This window comes from Pelodiscus sinensis, chromosome 19 (assembly GCF_049634645.1).
Source record: "Pelodiscus sinensis isolate JC-2024 chromosome 19, ASM4963464v1, whole genome shotgun sequence".
Classification (NCBI taxonomy): domain Eukaryota; kingdom Metazoa; phylum Chordata; order Testudines; family Trionychidae; genus Pelodiscus; species Pelodiscus sinensis.
This window is the reverse complement of record NC_134729.1, coordinates 6,365,238-6,380,693: the sequence shown is the minus strand read 5'-3', so window position 1 is coordinate 6,380,693 and position 15,456 is coordinate 6,365,238. Positions and strand designations below refer to the sequence as shown.

The following is a 15,456-nucleotide window of genomic DNA, read 5'->3' as shown; positions in this document are numbered from 1 at the left end:
TTTCCACAACTAAATCTCAAAATCTACTACAAAAATTGATTTGTTTAAATTTAACTATTGTTTGTCCCATTTTTTTGTTATTTCTTCCCCACCTTTTTTGGTCCAGTTAACTGATTATTTGAGTTTAAAAGGAAGTATTCCCATTTATGTATGCTAATCATATTGTTAATTGTACTGCACAGCTATCAAGTATTAAATGGAGGAAAACTTATTAATATCATGTAGACAGGGCAAAAGATCAAGACTAAATGTTTTAGAAATGTCCCCAGTCCTCCTGATCACCATTCCCAAAGGGCTCCTGTCTTTTTATAACCCACAGAAATTCTCTGAGCTGAATTAGTTATCATTTGAGCATAATTGCTTTGAAAGCTGAACACAAAAGCAATAAATATAGTATGCAATCAGCTTTCACTGTAGAGAGAGCAATGCAACTTAGATTTTAGGTCAAACATCACAAATCTATACTTGTGAACTGGATTATCACATTCTGTACAATGCATGTATTGATAATAAATGTTAGCAAACTGTATATTACAACAACCTGCAATAAACTCAACTGATAGTTAGAGATAGCATCAGTAGCAGGTCATGGCAGCGCACAGGTGTAAAAAGTCAGCACTGAAGTGATCTTCATACTTTGAACTTGAATAGCACTTTAATTAGAGGATTTCAAAGTACATTACAAAGCATACCAAGTATCATTAACTCCATTTTAGAAACAAGGAAATTTAAAAGGTAGTCACTTATCCAAAACTAGGACAGGAAAGCATTCCAGGGGCCTGAAGTTTCAGCATGTAAAAAAAGTCTCTGAACTATTCTTGTCTCTCATTCTAAGGGTATGTTTACATTGCAGGTAAGCCCAAGATTCGGGCTCATGCTCAAGCCTAACTTCCCCTTCTTTCTATGCATAAATAATTTTAAATCCGATCTCAGGACTCCACAGGAATGGAAGGTCTGAGTCAAGCTGGTGTCCAGGTCTCAACCCTATTGCTTTGCAGTGTAGATGCTACTCCACTAAATTTGTGCTCTTGGAGTTCATTAAAATATTACACAATCCTGCAGACCCGATTACCTTTGTCCACTGGAAAGTCAAGTTTTCCCTCATACAAAAAGCTAGAGTGACCACATTTTGGGAAGGTACAAGGAAGTCTAGGATATGGACGACTGTACCCTAAAGGGGATATGTTGGACATCCACTTTGGGAGACAGAGTTCAACTCTTCCTACCTTGGATTACAAATGAGTGTCGATTCTCAGGCTCAATGTTAACAAACCAAGGGTTTACTAACTCAAGTTCTATTAACCCAGAGCTTAAACTGCAGTGTAGACATACCCTAGCACTTTAGGAAACAAATTACAAGGTAAATGCAGGCTAGATCAGGTCAGTCAGGATCAATCCAGGTGTTATGATTCTAAAGCTGGGAGTAGGGATGTTAAATGTCAGTTAATTGAATACAGGCAGTCCCCGGGTTACGTACAAGATAGGGACTCTAGGTTTGTTCTTAAGTTGAATTTGTATGTAAGTCGGAATTGGCTCCAGATTCAGCCGCTGCTGCTGAAACTGACCAGTGGCTGACTACAGAAAGCCTGAGGCAGAGTTGCTCTGCCCCCAGCTTCCTGGAATCAGCCGCTGATCAGTTTCAACAGCGGCTGAATCTGGACGCCTGGGACAGAACAGCTGGGGCGCTGCCGGGTAGGTCCCTGCAGGACCAACCCGGCAGCACCCCAGCTACTCTACCCCAGGTGTCCCCAAGTCAGCTGCTGCTGAAACTGATCAGCGGCTGATTCCAGGAAGCCCGGGGCATCCTGTAGTCAGCCACTGGTCAGTTTCAGCAGCAGGTGACTTGGGGACGCCTGGGGCAGAGCAGCTGGGGTGCTGCTTGGTTGGTCCAGTAGCGCCGCTCCTCGGAGCTACTGGACCAACCGGGCAGCACCCCAGATGCTCTGCCCCAGGCGTCCTGATTCAGTCGCTGCTGAAACTGACAGCAGCGGCTGAATCAGAACGCCTGGGGCAGAGCAGCTGGGGTTCTGCCAGGTTGGTCCAGTAGTGCCGAGGAGCAACGCTGCAGGACCAACCTGGCAGCCCCCAGCTGCTCTACCCCAGGTGTCCGCAACAAAAGCCTGGATTGCTGGAGGGGGGGGCGCACTAGCTGCGCACCCCGCCCCCCAGCAGACCAGGGAGACCTGGAGCAAAGCCGCGGAGGAGGGGGCCCCGCCGCCTCTGCGGCTTTGCTCCTGTCTCTCTGGTCTGCTGGGGGAGTCCAGCAAAGCCGCTGGACCCCCCCAGCAGACCAGGGAGACTGGAGCAAAGCCGCCGCCTGCGCGGTTTTGCTCCTGTCTCCCTGGTCTGCTGGGGGGGGTCCAGCAACGCCGCTGGACCAGGGAGACAGGAGCAGCTTTTCTCGCCCCAGAGGACACGGGTGGCAGACCCGCCGCCCGTGAGCTCTGGGGCGAGAAAAGCCCGGTTCGTATGTGCGGATCCGACATAAGTCGGATCCACGTAAGTCGGGGACTGCCTGTAGCTGAGTAACCTCATGAATTTGTATTGGTTAATCGACTATTCTCTAGTACCCAGGGGTGGGGCTGGCAACCGCTGTATCAGAGGCAGCACTGCAGGGTACCAGGTAGGAGCTGGTCCATGAGGTTGAGCTTGTTTAAAAACCAGCTCCCCTCGTGGGCCAGCTGACTGTCACCTTGTGTTGCTGCTTCTGAGAAAGTGGGGGGGGGGGGGAGAAGAGGTCTGAGCTCCCAGACCTAGTGCGAGTCAGAACTGAGCTGGGCTGCCTGCCCACCCAGCTCTTAGTACATTTGAAATGCAGAGCTGAAACGGGAGTAGGTCCCAGATCCAGCATGAGCCAGGACTGAGCTAGGCTGCTGGTCAGCCTGCTAAAAAATTTACTATCGGCAGGGGGAGGAATGCGTGTAGTCTATAGCATTAACCTATAAGCTTTTGCTTATCGGTTAACTGACTACACTATTATATTCCTAGCTGGGAGAGACTGGTGGATCAAAAAGGCCCTTTAAAGTTAATGACCATTCTAAATATCTCAATGAGTTCGCCTTCCAATTCAGCAACCTGCCACAGCAGCAATCTCAGAATTAAAAAGGCACAGGGAGTCATCCCATTGGAGATATATTTTGTTCACTCGGTTCTCACCCAAACGCCCAATCTAACTTTCTGTTCTCTCAAAAATATCAAGGTAGCCACTCTCCCTGTCTGCCACATGGATAACCAAGGCAAAAAAATGGGGACAAAAAGGAGGCTGGGAAGACTATGGGATGTTTTCTTCCTCCCGAAGATCACAAACATTTTCTCTGGAGATTTCTCCTTCCCAAATCTGGCCCCCCACAGAGCAAAATTCTATTTTGTGTGCTGAGTCCCCCACCCCATCTTGCATGAAAACACACAGAAAATTTTCCCGAGATTATAAAACATCTGACCAATCCACCTTTCAGCAGTTGTGTATGCAATTTGGTAATTGAATCCCAAGATAAGAAGCTGAGCCTCTGCGCAACCTCTCTCCTTCATAATCTCATTATATTTGATATGTAAATGATTTACAGGACACTAATTTTCAACTCTGCTTTACATGAAGCAAAAATCCAGGGAAGTTTCTTAGCCAGATAGGAATGCATTGCAGATCCCCTTTAGCTCCCTGGAGGGACTGAAAAAGCAGTCTTAAGTAATTACTGAGAGCAAATCATAGGAAGAATACATTGCAGGTTTCTGCAGATCCTTAGCAACACCTCCCTGTTTACAGTCAAAATTAAAGATTCACAGGTTTCTTTGTAAACTGCTCTCTGCCTCAAGATGACATTCAGTTAGAACAGAAATGTGTTGCGGTAACAAAACCATTCAAGGAAGAAAAACCACACTTCCTCATAATGCTGAAGAGCTAATGGGGGAATGAGAGAAGGAAGGAGAAAATTACAGGAGGGAGAGAAGCTAAAGCAAAAGAACTACAGAAATACAGTTCAGGCTCTGAGTCATCAGTGTTACTGCCAATTATGTGTCAAGGAAGCCATCTGATTTAATAATTCCCAAGGCCTAGAAAGTGGTATGTGCACAATGGGATTTTATTAGATAAATGTGAACATTTAGCACATGTTCAAAGTGGTGAGGTACAGGAGGTAGTAGAGAAAAGGGTTGATGGATGCAAAGTAATGTACTTTGGAAATAGATCAAACTATCCTAGTGATGGGGGTCTGCTTTAGCTATTTGCTCAAGAAAGTTCTTGGAGTCACTGTGAATATTTTCTAAAAACATCTGCTTAACTTGCAAAGGTATTAAAAAGTGCCCCAACGTTAGGAACAAACAGAAGCAAACAACAGAAAACTTCCGATAATCTGGCACCTTTAGGACCCAGGGAGTGCCGGATTATCAAATATGCCGGACTATCAGAAGGGGAGGGGCTATGAGGGGTCTAGGGTGGTGTGGGGGATGCCACCCCAGACCCCTCATAGCCCCCCCTTCCGATAGTCCGGCTCTGCCCCAGGCGTCCCCGATTCAGCCGCTGCTGGTCAGTTTCAGCAGCAGCTGAATCGGGATGTCTGCGGCAGAGCAGCTGTGGTGCTGCCGGGTTGGTCCGGTAGTGCCGCCCCTTGGTGCTGCGAGATCAACCTGGCAGCACCTCAGTTGCTCTTGGGAACACCTGGGGCAGAGCAGCTGGGGTGCTGCCGGGTTGGTCCCACAGCGCCAAGGGGCGGCGCTACCGGACCAACCCGGCAGCACCACAGCTGCTCTGCCCCAGGCGTCCCCAAGTCAGCCGCTGCTGAAACTGAGCAGCGGCTGACTCCGGCAAGCCCGGGGCAGAGCAGCTTTACCTCGGTTTCCCGGAGTCAGCCGCTGGTCAGTTTCAGCAGCGGCTGAATCGGGGACAGCTGTGGTGCTGCCGGGTTGGTCCCGCAGCGCCGAGGGGCAGTGCTACGGGACCTACCGGCAGCACTCCAGCTGCTCTGCCCCCGGCTTTCCCGATTCAGCTGCTGGTCAGTTTCAGCAGCAGCTGAATCGGGGATGCCGGGGGCAGAGCAGCTCCAATGGTCCGGCTGCCCGGAGCACTTCCAGGTTCCTGATGGTGCTGGTCCAATGGAGTTTTACTGAACATGCCATTCTATAAAGCCATGGTACATCCATAACTTGAATACTGACTGCCGTTCTGTTCACCCCATTTAAAAAAAAAAAAAGATTAAAATTGGAAAAAGTGCAGAGAACAACAAAAATTATTGGGCTTATGGAACAATTTCCATATGAGGAAAGATTAAAGACTGGGACTCTTTATTTTAAAAAAGAGACTACTAAGGGCGGGGGTATAATAAAGTTTTATAAAATCACCACTGGTGTGAAGAAAGGGAGTAAGGTAGTATTACTTACCCCTCTACAATACAAGGACGTGGGATCACCCAATAAATTAATAGGCTGCAGGTTTAGAAAACAAGCCAGATATCAGCACAACTGGTCTCACTAACAACATGCTTTTGCAAAATACAAACTAAACCTGACCCATGGTGAGGTACAGTATGAAAACATTCATTAAACGTATAGAAAAGCTCTCACATGTAGATGAGCCACAAAGCTAGGAAATATAACCCAGAAGTTATGGAAGTGATAAAAGAAGTGTCAACCTTGAAGCTACTCTACTAAATCATCAAGTCTAGTACTCTGTCTCTACCAGCAGCTAATACCTCATGTTGCAAAGGAAAATTATAATCTTCTGCACTTCCCACCAAAACTAGTATGCCTGGGCCCATTATTCAGTGCTGTACATGGAAAGAGGAGGAAGGATTCCATCTTGACCCTTGCAACATCTCTATAACAGGGAACATTCCATCACATCCTGTCATTGTTTGCTGCTGAGTGCAGACATTTGGCCAGGACCAGCACTGACACTCTGGGAAGTGTGTCCCTAGATCCTTTGCATTGGATGGCATGGTGCTTCAAAGAGGAGTCTCAGAAGGCAGAGCAAAGGAATGTCTTTTTTGGTTTGGTTTTCAGGTCAGAATAGGTGGGGCAGGAGGGAAAGATCATTGCTTTTTCTTTTACTGTTCTATTTTCTCCTTTCACCTGCCTTTTATTACATATTTTTATCTTTTCTGCTTTTCTCCTTCAACAGCCTCCCTTCTTTGGAGTCCTAGATCAAGTTATGCAGTCTCAACACCCATAGTACAGGTAGTCCCCAGGTTACATGGATCCAACTTACATCGGATCCCTACTTACAAACGGGGTAAGGCAACCCCGCACTAGCTGCTTCCCCCCAGCAGACCAGGGAGACGCGGACAAATGCTTAAACAAATCCTTTTCTTAGCAGACACCTCACCTTGAGAATAAAGGACTGAGGGAAATGAGGTGTGGGAGAATAAAACTGAGCTCTGGAGAAATGTTTGGCTAGAGTTTCCCTTACAATATTCCCTTACAATAAGTTTCCCTTTCTTCCACTATTTGATCTGAGGAAGTGGGTCTGGCCCACGAAAGCTCATCATCTAATAAACCATCTTGTTAGTCTTTAAAGTGCTATATTGTCCTGCATTTTGCTTCAACTACCCCAGACTAACACGGCTACATTTCTATCACCCTTACAATATGTACCAGTTCCGACTTACATACAAATTCAACTTAAGAACAAACCTACAGTCCCTATCTTGTACGCAACCCGGGGACTGCCTGTACTTCATATGTAAAGTCAGCAAGGGAAAACCGAATAGTTCCCTGATCAGTTTCCTTCTACAATCCTTTTCATAAATAAAAGCTTTTGCCCTTGTTACACAGAGAAAATAACTATTACCACTCAGTCTTCTACTATCAAATGATTTGCTGAAAGAACCAAAATTACCTGTTTAGTTCCCCTCTGCTATTTCCCATGGGGAAACAATACCAAACACCCCTTAGCTGTTCCCAGCAGTACATTTTCTAGTGTTATGTAACATTCCCATTTTATTTTCACACAGATTTAACTAAGTCTTACTGTACATGAAGTATGCATCAAGAGAAATAATTAAGCTTCTTGCTTTATAGAGTAAGTGGGATTGGGCAAACAATTCCCCACATCCTTCAGAGAAAAAGCCTCACATGACCAGTGTAAACTGAAAAAACAACCAATAGTCTGGTAGCACTTTATAGACTAACAAAACATTTAAGAATCACAACTGGAAGTTCTCAAATAATTACTTTAAAATATTGTTCAGATATTTCACTTTCTTTAAGCAGTTACTGTATGAAGAAGATTCTACGCTTTCAGTGGTGTGTGTTTTTACACAGGATGCTGTTCTTAAACCCACTGTTACCAGTTTCTTAAGTCTACAGATAAAGCTGCAACAATGAGCTGTGAGAATTAACAAGAGAACTGCTAAAAAGTATCAATATGTACAACAGTTTCACTATTAGTAACTGTAACATACAAGAAAGAGTTCAGCAGCCTGGCCAACAATTATGCAGGCCAAGTGGTAAAAGCAACCAAAAAGTCTCTACATCCTAAATCACACAGGGATGTACAGATACTTTTTTGCATAAATATTTGGAATTAAACTCCACATGCCCTACATCCATCTTTGAACTGAATATAACAGAGGAGTCAAACTAGGAAGTGCTTCACAATGTGGCAAATTCACAGAGCATTAGCAAAAAATAAAAATGCAAAGTATTATTATTATTATGATGCATATTCAAAATAAATTACAAGAATATTTAAGAATCCAGAGATTACATTACTCAAATTCAAGTGTATTTTAATAGCAAGCATGGACTGAACATTTTCTCTAGTATGACCCCCACACCTCTAACCTGGCAGCTTCAGCTACTGGACATCAGTATGAAGAGATCATTAAGCATCTTGATTTGTCTTTATACACATTAGCATAAGATCCGTATAACACAAGGATGAAAGCTATGCCAGCTCAGAACATTAAAACTATGAAAGTAGTTGTGAAAGCAACTTCCAAACACATACATTCTCTGCTTGGTTGCCCAAGAGCCCATCCTCAGCAAATAGAGTATTTTAATGAGAGGCTGAAATGATTAAAAGATAGATGATATCACAAACTGAGGCCATGATTGATGGGGTACATCTACATTGTAAAAAATCAAAACTCCTGAGGCACCAAGACTCAGAGCCTGTGTCACCTGACTCAGACTCACAGGGTTTAAGCCACAGGACTAAAAATAGAAGTGTAACATTTGGGCTTGGGCTGCAGTCCACACTCTGAGACCTCCCTCCTCACTGGTTTCAGAGCCAGCCCAAACACCAACCAGCTACACCTGTTATTTTTAGCTCCACAGGCAAGTCTTAGTCAGCTGACCCAATCTCTGAAACTGGCTGGCTGCTCCTTTTCTTGCTGTGTAGACATTCCCAAATAGGTACCTGAAGACTCTTTAGTAACCTGTGCAAAGTGAGTTTGGTGGATGGTCCATCAGCTTTGTAGTGGATAAGTGTCCCACGCCACATAAACTAGCTTTATATCGTGACTACCTGACTTCCTTATTGGCAGTCTTAGAGAAGGAGCTAAGGATTGAAGAAACCAAGTTTACATTTGAGGTATGCCCTGCTGTTGCCTGCCTTATTCTATACTTTTCCAGTGGATAAAGGGGGCTTCGATTTCTACCCATGTCCTTTTGTCACCCTGCATGGCTGTTCAATCTCATAACTGAAAAAGATATTGCACATTAACTGTCTAGTCAGTCACACATAAATAAGTCTTGCATAGTACTATATAGCTGAAAATCTCTCATTGGCTCACTGCTATTAATTCTTACAGCATCTGGCATGTAGAGAAATATCATATTAAGTTTACTGATGGGTAGATTTCCCCAGATACCACATCTAGAGGTACCACCCCCATTCCTGGAAATCCAACATCTTAGAACCCAGCTCTCCAATCCTGAGGATTTGGGAGCCTGAGCTCCATGTGAATTTAGTGACAAAGAGACTCCCAGCAGAGATTAGTACTGGAATCTCCAAGGGTGGAGGATATACAGCTCTGGTTCCTGTGGGGCTGGAAGATGCTATGGAAACCTCTCCAGCCCTACTTCCAGGGGATTCTAGACATGCTCTGTGAGGATGTGGGGTACCCAGCTATGGCAAGGGAAGGGGGAATTCCTCAACTCTAATCCCGAGGGATATTCTACAGAGCTGCCGCTGTCCCCAAGAGTTTCTAGGTGAGTGTGCCTGTCTGAGTTACCCTGGGTGCTGGGAGTGAGGGAAAGGAACTCCTTTGCTCTGGTCCCTGGAAATGCTACAGAGAGAAGTACCCAGCCTTGCCCCTAGGGAATGTCCAAAATACAGGGGAGGGAAAGCTCCTCAGTGGTCCCTGGGAAAGGCTCAGGAGACCTCCTCCACCCCAGGTCCGTCCCAGAGGATGCCCTGGGTATGCCCACCTCCAGACTGAGAAGCCCTGGAGAGCTGTCACCAGCCCTGTTCACAGAGAGTTCCAAGAGATGAGGAGCTTGAGTCTCTAGGGATGTTCCAGAGAGAAGTCCCCAGCCCTGTCCCCCAGGGATACCCAGGATGCAGGGGGGCGGAGGGTGAGGGCTCCTGAGCTCAGATCCCTGGGGATGCTCTGGAGAAGGGTCCCCCCCCCCAGGCCTGCCCTAGGGGGTGCCCAGGGAATGGTGGAGGGCTCCTGAGCTCAGATCCCTGGAGAGACTCTGGAGAAGGGTCCCCTCTGCCCTGGGGGTGCCCAGCAAAGGGCTCCTGAGCTCAGGTCCCTGGAGAGACTCTGGAGAAGGGTCCCCTCTGCCCTAGGGGTGCCCAGCGAAGGGCTCCTGAGCTCAGATCCCTGGAGAGACTCTGGAGAAGGGTCCCCTCTGCCCTAGGGGTGCCCAGCGAAGGGCTCCTGAGCTCAGGTCCCGGGGACGCTCTGGAGAAGGGTCCCCTCTGCCCTGGGGGTGCCCAGGGAAGGGCTCCTGAGCTCAGGTCCCGGGGACGCTCTGGAGAAGGGTCCCCTCTGCCCTGGGGGTGCCCAGGGAAGGGCCCCTGAGCTCAGGTCCCGGGGATCTCTGGAGAAGGATCCCCTCTGCCCTGGGGGTGCCCAGGGAAGGGCCCCTGAGCTCAGGTCCCGGGGATCTCTGGAGAAGGATCCCCTCTGCCCTGGGGGTGCCCAGGGAAGGGCCCCTGAGCTCAGGTCCCGGGGACGCTCTGGAGAAGGGTCCCCTCTGCCCTGGGGGTGCCCAGGGAAGGGCTCCTGAGCTCAAGTCCCGGGGATGCTCTGGAGAAGGGTCCCCTCTGCCCTAGGGGTGCCCAGGGAAGGGCTCCTGAGCTCAGGTGCCGGGGATGCTCTGGAGAAGGGTCCCCTCTGCCCTAGGGGTGCCCAGGGAAGGGCCCCTGAGCTCAGGTCCCGGGGACGCTCTGGAAAAGGGTCCCCTCTGCCCTGGGGGTGCCCAGCGAAGGGCTCCTGAGCTCAGGTCCCGGGGATGCTCTGGAGAAGGGTCCCCTCTGCCCTGGGGGTGCCCAGGGAAGGGCTCCTGAGCTCAGGTCCCGGGGATGCTCTGGAGAAGGGTCCCCTCTGCCCTGGGGGTGCCCAGCGAAGGGCTCCTGAGCTCAGGTGCCGGGGACGCCCCCCAGCCCTGACGGGTCCCTGGCACGCGGCGGAGGATCCCGCGCGCTCACCGCTCGAACAGCAGCCTGACGGCGAAGATGCCCAGCGCCAGCGGGAAGGCGAAAAGGACGTGCCAGGCCCGGGGGTACTGGGCGTCGCTGCCCCACTCCGGGCCGGGCTCCCTGGCCAAGTCCGCCCAGGTCACGTTGTGCGGCAGCCAGAAGCGCTCGTTCCAGAACCAGGCCGAGAGCAGCGCCGACACGGCCGCCGCCATCTTCCGCCGCTGCCTCCCCCCGCCAGCCAGCAGCAGCAGCAGCAGCCAACGGGCCAGGGCGGCGCACAGCCCTGGTCCCCGCCCCTCGCGGGGCCACGCCCCCCCAGCCAGCGACCACGCCCCCCACAGATCCGCTTCCCCTGTGCCTCAAGCAAGGCCATGCCCCTTGCTGACGTCACCCCGGCGGGGGCCGTCGCACGGTCACCAGCAGAGGGACCAAAAGCCCGCCCGGGGTGGGGTGGGGGGGGGCGTCTCAGGGCGCCAGGCGCAGGAGCGCGCGCGCTGCAGGGCCCCGCCCAGCCGCGACTCGGGGCGCGAGGAGGGGGCGTCGCGTTCCCTACAGAGCCCCGCCCCCGTGCGCGAGGAGCGGGGAGCGCGCGCTGCAGGGCCCCGCCCAGCCGCGGCTCGGGGCGCGAGGAGGGGGCGTCGCGTTCCCTACAGAGCCCCGCCCCCGTGCGCGAGGAGCGGGGAGCGCGCGCTGCAGGGCCCCGCCCAGCCGCGGCTCGGGGCGCGAGGAGGGGGCGTCGCGTTCCCTACAGAGCCCCGCCCCCGTGCGCGAGGAGCGGGGAGCGCGCGCTGCAGGGCCCCGCCCAGGCGCGGCTCCGTGCGGGCGGAATGACTCTGAGCCTGCAGCCGTCGCTGAGGAGACGCGCAGAAACCAACGCCTGAGGCGGGGGTGAGGCGCTGCCACTCGGATCAGTAACCTTGGACGCGGGCGGCAGCTCTCCCGCCTACAGCTACAGGCAGGCCCCGCCCTGTGGCTGCTGGTCCTCGGCTGTCCCACGCCCTCCTGGCCTCCCTGAAGCTCCCCTGGGGTGCCCCTGGCTCTGTCAGCTGCCTACTCCACACAGCCCCGCCTTTGCAGGGGTCTAGGCCAGTGGCTGCTGCTTTGGGTCCTGCTCCTTGCCCAGGACTCTGCAACAGCCTCCAGCTGTGGCTAAGGTGCCAGCTCTCAGACCAGACTCCATTTGTGGCAGTGGTGATGGGTATGGGAGAGTGAACCCAGCTTGGGGCAGGGAAGGGCACAGACAGGTTGGGAGGGGCCTAATTCAGCACCCTCATCACTCTGTATCTTTCTAGGTGGCCAGGCCTGTTCCACACACTAGGCATTCCCCAACTTCAGGCAGTGCTGAGGTGCTGGAACTCATAGAATCATAGGACTGGAAGGGACCTCGAGAGGTCATCGAGTCCAGCCCCCTGCCCTCAAGGCAGGACCAAGCTCCACCTACACCATCCCTGACAGATGTCTATCTAACCTGTTCTTAAATATCTCCAGAGAGGGAGATTCCACCACCTCCCTTGGCAATTTATTCCAATATTTGACCACCCTGACAGTTAGGAATTTTTTCCTAATGTTCAATCTAAACCTCCCCTGCTGCACTTTAAGCCCATTACTCCTTGTCCTGTCCTCAGAAACCAAGAGGAACAAATTTTCTCCTTCCTCATCAGCAATTGGGGAGAGTCCCAGTGCCAGCTACGCTCAAGGCACAAGAATTATGTTAACTACGGGCGGATATCAAGATACATGACAAAAAGGGAAGCACTCTGCGGTATGCCTACTCAAGGTACTGCCCAGGGGTACCAAAGGTGATGGAGAGCTCAGGTCCCCACAGATGCTCCAACAAGCAGCCTAAGCCCTGCCCCGGGGGGTTTCCATGCTGGTGTTGTGCCAGTGTCTTGTGGGTTCTACAAAGAGCAGGATACAATATGTGGGAACAACCTCATCTCCAGCCCAAAAACCCACAGGGATACTTTGGAGGAAATCATGGGGCCCACAGCCAGTGGATTGTTCTGCTTCCACAGATGCATGTAGTCAGGAGTTCTCTTCTACCCTGCAGGAGGCAAGTGGGTCACAGCAGTTGGAGGTTGGGGAAGCACAAACAGCAGAGGATGCCCCTGATTAGTAGTATTGATTTGTTAGTGCTGAAGGGAGTGTTGGGAGCAGGAGGGTTGCAGAAAGGGTCTGTGCAGTGCTATTACCAATACATGACGGGTGCATCTAGACTGGCAAGATTTTGCGCAAAAGCAGCCACTTCTGCACAAAAACTTGCCAACTGTCTATACTGGCCACTTGAATTTGCGCAAGAGCACTGATTTTGTAATGTACAAAATAGTGCCTCTTGCGCAAATACTTTCATGCTCCCGCTCAGGGATCAGCCCTCTTGCGCAAGAATACTTACGCAAGAGGGCCAGTGTAAACAGGCACCTTAATTTTTTGCACAAGAAAGCCCGATGGCTAAAATGGCCGTGGGAGCTTTCTTGTGCGAAAGCATCCGTGCCAATCTAGACGCTCTTTTGCAGAAATACTTTTAACAGAAAAACTTTTCCATTAAAAGTATTTCCGCAAAATCATGCCAGTCTAGACATAGCCGACTAGTTAGAGACAGAACAGGGTGGTGACAGATTCTCTCACTTCACAGGCATTGGCCTCACAGATCTTACCAAAAGTCTCATGCTGATAATGGGAAATCCACTTCCACACTTTTCTTGGCAAAGCTAAGTGTCCCATTAAGGCTACATCTACCCTGGCCAGAGCTTCATGAAGACAACCCTGATGACCAGCAGCTCCAGGATGAAGAGGACGACGACCCCGGGCTTGGTGTGACCCTCACCCTGGAACCGGTCCCCCAGACTCAGGACGCCTCCCAGGCATCTTCAGACCCCGAGGAGGGAACATCAGGTGAGTGCTGTGGGATTGCCACACACACAGCGTGCGGGAGATGGGAGCACAAGGGATGGGGGCACGATTTTCATGCGTGATGCTGGGCCTGGACAGCATCCAGCTGTCTATGCACGTGTAAGCACATGCAGTCCCGGGGCACGTCTCTTCCCGGGGCACACACAAGCTGCTGCTCATAGCCTGGGGACGGCCCCACACATGTCCAACAACAGGGAGGGCTGTCCTCCCCCTGCCAGGAAGCAGGCTGGGCACAAGCATGCACACACGACCCCACCCAGACCAATGAGTGTTGCACATAGCACTTGGCCACGTGTGTACATGCGAGGCAACAACTGCTCCTGCAGACAGTGTTGCCACATGCACGTGTGGGGTGGGGTGGGGTGAGAGCCTGGGAGAACTCCAGGCCCCTCTCCAATATCTGGGAACCCATTGTGGCTGGACACTTCCCTAGGCTGCTTGGCTATGGGGGGGCGGAGGCAGGATGGTACCCTGGGCACCAAGGGGCCCCTGTGATGCTGGGGCTGCTGGCCAGGCCACACGTGGACTTGCTGTCAGAACATCAGAATCCCCTGTTCCAAGGACAGTAACTCACTGCTCACAAGCAGGGACAGCGTGTGCATGCATGACTGACCACTTCTGCCTCTTGTCCTCCACAGCTGGACCATCCGTCCCTGATGGTCAAGCGACATCTGTCCCACCACCCAGCTGGGTCCATGGAAGCCACAGGCACTGGTGCATGTATCAAGACCTCACCCGCCAGCACATTAGGGTCCTCCAAAGACTGCAGGAGACCATAGCTGAGAGGATGCGGGCAAAGGCTGTGTGGCAAGACCACTTGCTGGACGAGCTCGTCCAGCAGCGCACAACAATATGTTCCACAATGAGGGAGATCATGGCCTTCCCAGGTCCTGTCCCCCTTGCTGCTGCTCCTGCTCCCCTTGCATCCTCCCCCCCCCCCCAATCTCTCCCTTGCTCCCTCATCCCCTGCTATCCTAGATCCAGCTGCAGCACCGCCCCCCTTACCCTGCCCTCTACTGTCCCAGGCCCCACCCAACTCCTATTCCATCAAGGTCCCTGGACCAGAGAGAGCAGGAGCTTGTGGTCCATGCAACACCCTCAGCCCTGAGCCTCCCTTCGCTGTCCAGGTTTAGAGCTCCTTTCACCCCCAATTACAGAAATGTTTTTAAATTTAAGATGAAGTTTATTTTTGAAACCAGCATTGTGCTTTTGTTATTTACATTGCTTGTTATTTAATACTAAGTTTATTTTTCAAACAAAACTTGGTATCTGTCTTTAATGTCCGGAAAGTGGGGCAGGGATGGGTTGTGGAGGGAAAAGTATTGGGGGGCCAGGCCCAAGCCCCCATTGGGGAGGCACCGGGGAGAATCATTGGGTTCCTTCTGAAAATCTCTCTTTTGGGCCTCCTGGATGCTCATTGCAGCCTGGTGGGCGGCAGCTGCTTGAACTGCCTCCCCTCTCCACCAGCCCATTACCCACCCTGGGAGAAAGGCTTCCCCTTTCCTCTCTACCAGGCTGTGAAGCACACAACATATGGCCACCACCTTGGGGATGTTTCATTACCCGCACGTGGAGGTGAGTGAGCAGGCACCTGAACCTCCCCTTTAGAGGCCTGAAGGCACATTCAACCTGCAAGTGAGTCCCATTCAAGTGCACATTAAATTGTTCCCTGCTTGTGGCCAGTGTAGGACTTCATAAGCCATGGCATCAGGGGGGTAGGCTGCCTCAGCCATGATAGATTACAGTGGACGAGAAGCTGGATATGGGTCAACAGTGTGAGCATGTAGCCAAGAAGGCTAATGTCATATTAGGTTGCAGCTCTTCATTGACCACTTGTTCTGAAATTTAATGTTTGGCTCTGATTTGAAAAGGTTGCCAGCCCCTGCACTAGAAAAATATGGGAGAGACAAGGCAAGATAGAGTATATTGGAAACCAGGACAGTAGTTTTTAAACAGGATTC

The 15,456-nt window shown here is 51.1% G+C and overlaps 2 protein-coding genes across 3 annotated transcripts in view; one reads left to right on the top strand and one right to left on the bottom strand.

Moving 5' to 3' along the window:
• The window catches only part of CERS5 (ceramide synthase 5), a 49,194-nt gene extending 38,180 nt beyond the window's left edge, over positions 1-11,014 (bottom strand). The window contains exon 1 of one of the 2 annotated variants that reach the window (XM_075902054.1): positions 10,595-11,014. In XM_075902054.1, the coding sequence (XP_075758169.1) occupies positions 10,595-10,797 (203 nt within the window). In that variant the 5' untranslated portion in view covers positions 10,798-11,014. The remainder of the gene's footprint in view (positions 1-10,594) is intronic. The other variant, XM_006131149.4, reaches the window with a different exon arrangement.
• Positions 11,015-11,412: 398 nt separating this feature from the next.
• LOC106732567 (uncharacterized) lies at positions 11,413-14,682 on the top strand. Its single transcript, XM_075903386.1, has 4 exons — positions 11,413-11,446; positions 11,535-11,739; positions 13,218-13,477; positions 14,134-14,682. Exons 1-4 carry the CDS (start codon positions 11,413-11,415, stop codon positions 14,601-14,603), a joined length of 969 nt encoding a protein of 322 aa, XP_075759501.1. The 3' UTR covers positions 14,604-14,682.
• Positions 14,683-15,456: the final 774 nt, after the last annotated feature.

Excerpts from the sequence above, each read along its gene's own strand:
- LOC106732567 (XM_075903386.1), top strand. The coding sequence starts at position 11,413 with ATGACTCTGAGCCTGCAGCCGTCGCTGAGGAGAC. Across the intron at positions 11,447-11,534 it reads GCAGCCGTCGCTGAGGAGAC|CTACAGGCAGGCCCCGCCCT; the intron begins GCGCAGAAACCA and ends TCCCGCCTACAG. Across the intron at positions 11,740-13,217 it reads AGCCTCCAGCTGTGGCTAAG|GCATTGGCCTCACAGATCTT; the intron begins GTGCCAGCTCTC and ends CTCACTTCACAG.